This window comes from Urocitellus parryii, chromosome X (genome assembly GCF_045843805.1).
Source record: "Urocitellus parryii isolate mUroPar1 chromosome X, mUroPar1.hap1, whole genome shotgun sequence".
Taxonomy (NCBI): Eukaryota; Metazoa; Chordata; class Mammalia; order Rodentia; family Sciuridae; genus Urocitellus; species Urocitellus parryii.
This window is the reverse complement of record NC_135547.1, coordinates 89,946,874-89,955,706: the sequence shown is the minus strand read 5'-3', so window position 1 is coordinate 89,955,706 and position 8,833 is coordinate 89,946,874. Positions and strand designations below refer to the sequence as shown.

Below are 8,833 nucleotides of genomic sequence, written 5' to 3'. Positions count from 1 at the left end.
AATCCTCTAGCTTTACTTTCTCTGAATTGACTTAAAAATCACTAATTTTGGAGGTTACACAGCTGGGTGATACATCAGTAGACCCATGATGGGCAGTCTCGTGCCTTTATCCAGTGGACTTTTCCATCTATTGCTCTCCTGCATTGAGACCAAGTTGAAACTTCTATTCCTGCCCACCACATGGTGGAGAGTGGACATTCCTTCCTGGTTCCTTCACATTCTCCAATTGATGGTTTCATCTGTCTCCTTCCACACACTCTCCAAGAGACTATTTCAGCCCCTGAAGCTGAAGATCAATGAGACTGCAAAGGCCAAGGCGCCCAATCATCTATTGCAGAATACCACCCTAGGACTGGGGTGAACAGTGTCTATCAATATAAAAACTGATAAAATTCTCCACTAGAATACCACCTCCATGTGGACAGGGATGTTGATTGGCCTGGTTCCCTGATGTCTCTTCAGCAACTAGGACAGTGCACTGCACTCAGTACCCATTCATTAGGTGTTTGTTGAATGAATGCTTCCTTTGATGCAACAATTCTGCTTCTAATAATCTATCCTAGAAAAATACTCACACATGCACAAAGCTGTGTATACAAGAATGAGAGGAGCCACTGATAAGGAAACACTTGCAAATGTTTATTAATTGTTTGTGACAGATGCAGGATAAATGAAGGATGGGAATTTGCAGCATGAAGCATGTGTTGAACAGGAAACAGATTGAGGGGAACTTGTCCAGACAGACAACTTAGTAGTGGGGCAAAGCAGAGAAGAGATGCCCATAGTGATATCCCTGTATGTGTGTGTGTAAATGCAGAGAAAAATCTGTAATTAAACATCTATGTCTTTGGTAGGCCCACCTGGAGCAGAGGAAAGGTAGTGCTGTTCAATGCAAAGAATATCTAACAATATTTGTTTTTGAAATTAGGCACATGGATACACACAGATATATACATTAGGTATATGTCTTGCCCAATAAATTCTAATATCTAACAGATTGGTGGGCATATAGCAAGAAAAATTCTAACAGAATACATAATATATAGTAAAAATAAATGATGCTTAAATTTTTAATGTTATGAATTCTTCCTTTAACTTGCTTATACACCTGAAGGTCAGAAGTTCAGAGCCATGCCCATGACTATAAAAAAGGTCACCACGTTTTGCTTCTCATCATGGGAAGGTCACATCCCTGAAGCTGAGGGGAAAAGACAGAAGAAAAAGAAGTGAGAGTGAGTTACCACTGCTAACTTGTCCTCCTGACCTGCAGAACGCACACACTTCTGTGTTGCCCAAGGTCAGGACCTCTACTCTTCCAAGTGAGCCCTCTGCTTAGGCCACAGGGACTTCCTCACCTGTCCTGTTCTATGAATTCTTAGGCTATAAGAAGGTATAGCCTGCATGTTGGGAGCTGACCTGGGATTTGGGAGCCTATGGCATCCTGGATAGGAAAGGTCCTCAGATACACAAGAGTAGGGAGTAGAAAAGTGTGGGAAATCTTAGCCTCAATGCTGCACTCCAAGGGATTATGGGAAGTGAATGAGTTTGGAGAACAAGTGACTAGATAAGAACAAAACAGCATATTTGCAGGGGCATGGAAGATGTGTCAAAGGGTCATTTACAGAGTCAGTCTTCTTCCTCAGGGTCGCTGATCTCTTCATATGCCACAAGATACTTCCTTTCCCGCAACCTGTGGCTCCAGATATTCACATTCTTCTTTCTGGGTCCTAAGATAGGGAAGAGATGGTTATTGAAGGTTGGGTGCCACAGGGAATGGTAAGCCTGTTTTGTCAGAAAAGGAGATGCCCCCTCCCTCCCAAGTGCCCCATCCCTCTACATGCAAGGATGGGACATTTAGATCTGCACAAATACACACTAATTCCCAGTTCAAGTTTTAGCTTTTTATCACTCCCATCTATAGGTTTAGATTCCCAAATTCTTCTCTCACTAGAACATTCACTCTTGTTTCATTCAGTGTGTATCTGTGAATGGAATATGTGTGTCAGACATTGAGTTGATTAAGATATGTTCCTAGGTTATCAAGTGGGATAGAATTACCTGAGCAACTTTCATGTTGTGAGGTTTTCTAGATTTAATGTAAGGCTTCCAAACAATTATGAACTATGGTTCTTAAATTCCATTTTATGGAATAATAATCTGGAGTTCAGAAAATTTAGAAGATGAAAAGTCATCTGGCTTTTAGATGCATTATGAATCAAATCTGTGATTCTGAAGTCAAGTTCTAATATCTCAGCTGGCACTGGGTGAGCTCCCAAGCACAGCTTGGACCCAAGCCTGTCAAGGGTCCAAGACACACACCCAGATCATGCCCCTGAACAGATCCAGGGAAGTCAGAGGGGTTGTTTCCGAATTGTTTCTTCTCACCTGACACCTTCTCACTTTGCTTCCCAGAAGTACTTGCTTTTCCTAACGGGTATAGTTGTCTCTGAGCCTGTTCTGAGCCAACTGCTTTTGGCACTCCCTTTGGATCATTTTCTTCCATTGCTGGCTTCTTGGGCATCTTTTAAAATATGAAGGTCATTTATAAATATTATCAATGTCATTTCTCTAGTGCTTTATAGTTATAAAGTGTCTTCATAAGCATTACCTTAATTAATGTTCTTATCACCTCTGGAAGATCATTACATTATCCATACCTAAATTATGAGGAATCTGGGAGGTTAGAAGGTAAAATAATGGCCTAAGTAAATGGTGTTTCCAGGACTAGGATGCTTATCTTTATGCTCTGTCCAGACTGACATTTTCATAAACACAAAAAGTCTCCATGTGATTGGTAGTGTGGTATGCAGAATATCTGGGGAAGAAAAGTATTTTATAAATCCACAATATCTAAAAGGAAGGGTTTCAATAAAAATGTAGGGGATCACATATAAGCTTATAGACAGATATTGGAGAGTAAATGTAAAAATAAATAGAGAGGCAGATTGCTGTGGCATACACCTGTAACCCCAGCAGCTCAAGAGGCTGAGGAAGGAGGATCACAAGTTCAAAGCTAGCCTCAGTGACTTAGTGAGGCCCTAAGCAACTTAGCAAGACCCTGTCTCAAAATAAAATATAAAATGGGCTGGGGATGTGGCTCAGTGTCTACGGGTTCAATCCCCAGTACCAAAAAAGAAAAATAAAAAAAGAATAGAGGGGGATATGGGAGTAGCTCAATGGTAGAAGGCTTGCCTACTTTGGATAAGGGCCTGGGTTCCATCCCCAGCACTGCAAAAAACAAAACAAAACAAAACAAAAAACAAATAACAACAACAACAACAACAACAACAGCAATAACAAAAACAACAAAACACAAAATCCTCATTATTATTTGGAGATTATAACAGAAACAATGGCATAGATGTTTTCCTAAGGATTAAATAAATTAACCCATGTGAGTTGTTTAAAATAGTACCTGGCATGACTACAAAACAAAATAAGTATTAGCTACCCACAGTTGTTCATAAGTCTTATTAAACTATGAATGCTACATCAGGCATTATGATAAAGTGATGAGAAAGTCCAGGGATGTAGCTCAGTGGAGGAGAACATGCTTAGCATGTGGAAGGCCCTGGAATTAATCCCCAACACCAAGAAAAAAAGAGAGAGAGAGAGAGAGAGAGAGAGAGAGAGAGAGATAGATAGATATGGGGAGGGGATGCAGCTTAGTGATAAAGCATGTGCTTAATATTAATATGTTCAAGGTCTTGGGTTCAAACCCTGGCATGAAGGGAAAAAAGTAAGAAAAGAAAAAGATTTGAGGAAAGGCTAAGATATTTTTAATACTTTCCCACTCTTACCAATATTGACATCCACAGAAAGACAAAGGTGCTCTTGTCCTTTATATTTGAGAGATACTCACCTCCTTGCGTTTTCTCTGTGGTATGCCAGAAGCACTTTTAGGCAATTCATCTAAAAGAGGGTGATAAATCAGAATTTTTCCTTTTTTGTAAATATTTCCAAATTCCAGACTCAGGTGGTATTAGGAAATGCTAGAGCATAGGGTTGAATTCACCCACTGGGGAGGATTTGTTTAAGAATGGCTTCTGAATTATCTTTAATAGTGGCTTGGGAATTTATTTTGAAGCATTAATGCAGATGATTCCTTATGATGGATTTAAAAATGTGGATTAAATTTATCATTGTTGGGGCTGGGGATGTGACTCAAGCGGTAGCACGCTCGCCTGGCATGCGTGCGGCCCGGGTTCGATCCTTAGCACCACATACAAACAAAGATGTTGTGTCCGCCGAAAACTAAAAAATAAATATTAAAATTCTCTCTCTCTCTCTTTAAAAAAAATTATCATTGTCTCCTTCCCTTCCATTCCATATCTCTTGTTTTTTTTCCCCACAGAATTAAATTGATTGGTTGAGAATTTGAACTGTATGTACTTAAAGATGTGCGACAATTAAAAATGGAAAAATTATGCAGTATGCTGGTTATATCTCAATTATTCCGTTATATGTGTGAGGAAGAGGGCTGGGGTTGTGGCTCAGTGGTAGAGCGCTCACCTTGCACGTGTGAGACCCTGGGTTTGATCCTCAGCAACACATAAAAATAGATAAGTGAAATAAAGGTATTGTGTCCAACTACAACTATAAAATAAATATTTTAAAAATGTGTGAGGAAGAGCTAGGCAAGGAAGAGCTAGCAAGAGCTAGGCTACTCACACCTGTAATTTGGGAAGCTGAGGCAGAGGATCACAAGTTCAAGGTCTGCCTCAGCAACTTAACAAGGCCCTAGGCAACTTAGTGAGACCCTGTCTCAAAACAAAAAAATCTCTGGGTTAAATCCCCAGTAAACTCCCCACCCCCAAATGTGTGAAGAAGTGTGGACTCAGTGAAGTGGCTCTGAAATCTTCCCAGTGTAAAGATATTCCTTTAAGTGAAAAATTTTGTATTCAAGCCCTGAATTTTCCAACCTGTTCAGTGATTGTGGGAACTTGCAGAACCTGGCTTGTTTAGTTGGGGATGCCCAGGTCTGTGGAGAACGTTTGGACATTTAACCAATTTATTTATTTTTGGTACTGGGCTTGAACTCAGGGTCACTCAACTACTGAGCCACATCCCCATCCCTATTTTGTATTTTATTTAGAGACAGGGCCTCACTGAGTTGCTTAGGGCCTCACTTTTGCTGAGGCTGGCTTTGAACTCACGATCCTCCTGCCTCAGCCACCCAAGCCACTGGGATTATAGGTGTGGGCCACCACGCCCAACTGTTTGGACATTTTAACCCTGTGTTATAACTGCACTGTCAGAGCAAAAGAACAATTAAGTACATCTTCTCTTCTTTTTTTTTCAATTATTTTTTTAGTTATAGGTGGATACAATATCTTTATTTTATTTTTATGTGGTGCTGAGGATCGAACCCAGTGCCTCACGAATGCAAGGCAAAAGCTCTCCCTCTGAGCCACAATCCCAGCCCCAACATCTTCTCTTCATTATGATGACTGTACACATTACTCAAATGCATTAAGATTTCTGCTCTAGAATCCATCTGTTTTTTTTCACCTTGTGCTATCTCTGCTTACTGACAAGTGGGAAAGTTGGAGTTATGTGAGGGGGAGGGTGGGTGGATAGCTCTCTCAACTCTCCCACTGGGCATTATGGCATGAATTTGAAGTCCCAGTTACTCAGGAAGCTGATACAGGAGAATCTTTGAGCTCAGGCATTTTAAGCCAGCCTGGACAACACAGCAAGACACTGTCTCTGAAAATATAAGCAAACAAACAAAACACTGTCTTTTAAATAGAATGCACAAAGTCAGGTTTGTGAGTGAGAACACTACTATTTGGGTTTGTTTTTGTTTTTGTTTTGTACCAAGGATTGAACCCAGGGACACTTTTTATCACTGAGCCATATACTCAGAACTTTTTATTTTTTATTTTGAGACAGGGTCTTGCTAAGTTGCTGAGCTGACTTTGAACTTGCAATCCTCTTGCCTCAGCCTCCTGAGTCCCTGGAATTACAGGTGTGTGCCATTGCACCTGGCCACTATTTTTGTTTTTAAAATATTATTTTTTAGTTGTAGATGGACAAAATACCTTTATTTTATTTATTTTTATGTGGCATGGAGGATTGAACCCAGGGCCTCACATATGCTAGGCAAGCACTCTACCACTAAACCACAACAACAGCCCACTATTTGGTTTTAATATAAAATACAGGGAAAGCTGGGTGCAGTGCCTCATACCTGTAATCCCAGTGACTTTGGAGGCTGAGGTAGGAGAATCCCAAGTTCAAAGCTGGCTTCCGCAAGTTAGTGAGTCCCTAAGCAACCTAGCAAGACCTGTCTCAAATAAAAAAATAGGGGTAGGGTTGTGGCTCAACAGTAGAGCACTTGCCTAGAACATGCAAGGCACTGGGTTTGATCCTCAGCACCACATAAAAATCAATAAAATAAAGGTATTGTGTACAACTACAACTAAAAAACTAAAAAAAAAAAAAATAAAAAGGGCTGGAGATATGGCTCAATGCCTAAGTGCTCCTAGGTTCAATCACTGGTACTAAATAAATATTAAATAAAATAAAATAAAAATAAAATAGAGGGTGATAACTATCTGCATTACACAATATATTCATCACTGTGTCTCTTCTGCATTGTTATGAAATTGACTCATGTTCTTAGGGGATTTATCCTTTAAAAATTTTTCTTAATTATCTTTTGATTCACTAACAGTTTTTATCAAGCACAGCATATCCTTTAAACACTTCTAATTTACAAAAAAAAGATGGGAAATAACATTGGATTCAGTGGGATTGCAACACTATCTCACAACTAGTTCTGATCTCTCCGATTTATTCAAATTTTATATATATATATATATATATATATATATATATATATATATATATATATATAAAGCTGGGCATGGTGGTACATGCCTGTAATCTCAGCAGCTTGGGAAGCTAAGGCAGGAGGATCACCAGTTCAAAGCCAGCCTCAGCAAGGGAGAGGTGCTAAGCAACTCAGTGAGATCCTGTCTCTAAATAAAATACAAAAAGGGCTAGGGATGTGGCTCAGTGGTTGAATGCCCCTGAGTTCAATCCCTGGTACCCCCCCAAATTATAACAAATGAAAACAAACCACTAATACAAGTCATGGCTGAAGCTGTCTGTGGAGTCCCTTCCAGTCCTTGTCATCCTTCATTCTCCATTTTTAGCCCTTCTCCTGAATTTGATGGATTTTACTCCTACTTAGTTTTTGTCCTTTTTAAAATTTTTTTCCTGAAGTTGTAGATGGACAGCATGCCTTTTTTATTTGTTTCATTTTTATGTGGTGCTAAGGATGGAACCCAGTGCCTCACACCTGCTAGGTAAGTGCTCTGCCACTGAACTACAGCCCCAGCCCTTTCTTTTTGTTCTCATTTTGCATGTTTTAGAATTTTGTATGAATGGCCTCCTCCTATGCTTAACTTTCTGCAGCAACCCTTTTCACTCAGCTTTGACCTGTGTAAGGGGGCAAGAAAGTACCTGTGAAACTTTTCCAGGAAACTGGACTGAAAAGCAATTGGGTAGAGACTCTTTGCATCCCCTTCCTGTCCACTTACCCTGACTCCCACGGTTGCGACATTCATCAGAATCATCGCTCTGGGAATCTATGATCTGTCCGTTAGAAGTCATGAAAGCAGGAAGGGTGGCTCTGAGACCTAGAAAGAAGCAAATTGTTTGTTCCTTAAGAGACAACCTGAGAGAAGGAATGAAGGGGGAGTGGATTGCTGGGATGCCAAAGGCCGGCAGGAGAGAAATGTACAGGATTCAGGTTTGAGTTCCAAGGTGGTCAGCCCCTGCCCTCAGACATGCACAGGATATAATAGAACAGGACACTCAAATACTGCCTTGACATTTCTCCCTGAACAAAAGGAAAATGGGGAGCACTCACTACAGCCTAAGAAGCCATAACATGGAATGGGACCAAGGGATGCTCACGTATTCCCAGGCTTGTCTGCACTCAGCTTTGTCCTGTTACCTAGACTAGTCATGGTGGTGTAGTTTCTTTTCAAATACACATAGGTAATTTTCTCCGAATGGCTCAGCTTTGCCCACTCTTTCTTAGAGAAGTATTTGGAAATATCCCTGAAGGCCTAGAAAAGAAGGAAAAGTAAATTCTGGAAGCCACTCAGGGCTGCTTCCTCAGCTGCAGGGCCTCTGCAGTGGATCTGGGAACTGGAGATAATCCCTCTTGGGTGTTGTATTGATTGAGAGAACAGGGGCAATACTGCCTAGCTTCTCCCCTGGCATGCAGTAGGTGCTGAATACTGATGGCTAACTCTCCTCCCACCTTTCAGAATGGGCTGAGAGTCACAGGCTTGTTCAGGGAAGCTGGGGGAAGACATAATGTGGGTGGGAATCTCCCAAGGCTCTAGATCACTTCCTGAGTCCTTGCTCCTTGTCCCCAGTGCCATCTCCTGAAAAATCTAGTCACCCTGGGGAAGAAATCTTGTCCCCTGGGCTACTCATCTGCCCCCTCCAGATTACCTCACCTTGTATTTCTTCTCTGATTTCTGAGTATCTTCCCTGAGGCTCTTTGAAAAGGAGCTGTCTTTGTTCATGGCACTGGGAACAGTCTGATCTTGAAGGGACAGCCTGATTCTCTCCAGCCACAAGACCAAAGGTCCTGTGGAGGGAGAAAGCATGGAGGGACGGCCACACTCAGCCAGTCACCTGGGATTAGGTTCTACTTTTCTCCATACTGGTCTTAACTGTCCCTGAGTAAGGACATTGGGGGAAATTTGGGTGAGAACAAGGGAGTGGGAGAAGTAGTGGTTAGGAATGACAGGTTTCTGTGGGCATGACCAAAGCAGCCTTGTGTCTCTGAGAGCAGGTTGGCTGC

At 41.3% G+C, this 8,833-nt stretch overlaps 1 protein-coding gene across 1 annotated transcript; it reads right to left on the bottom strand.

Moving 5' to 3' along the window:
* Positions 1-1,626: 1,626 nt before the first annotated feature.
* On the bottom strand, positions 1,627-8,552 carry LOC144250701 (protein SSX1-like). Its single transcript, XM_077793652.1, has 6 exons — positions 8,484-8,552; positions 7,970-8,084; positions 7,551-7,649; positions 3,863-3,912; positions 2,386-2,521; positions 1,627-1,727 (listed from the first exon to the last, which is right to left on the bottom strand). Exons 1-6 carry the CDS (start codon positions 8,550-8,552, stop codon positions 1,627-1,629), a joined length of 570 nt encoding a protein of 189 aa, XP_077649778.1.
* Between the last annotated feature and the right edge of the window lie 281 nt (positions 8,553-8,833).

Bases quoted from the DNA above. Each gene is read 5' to 3' on its own strand.
- LOC144250701 (XM_077793652.1), bottom strand. From the start codon at position 8,552: ATGAACAAAGACAGCTCCTTTTCAAAGAGCCTCAGGGAAGATACTCAG. The intron at 7,650-7,969 runs GTAACAGGACAA...GCTTCTTTCTAG, and splicing joins CACCACCATGACTAGTCTAG to GTCTCAGAGCCACCCTTCCT. The intron at 3,913-7,550 runs GTAAGTGGACAG...ACCCTCTTTTAG, and splicing joins TCGCAACCGTGGGAGTCAGG to ATGAATTGCCTAAAAGTGCT.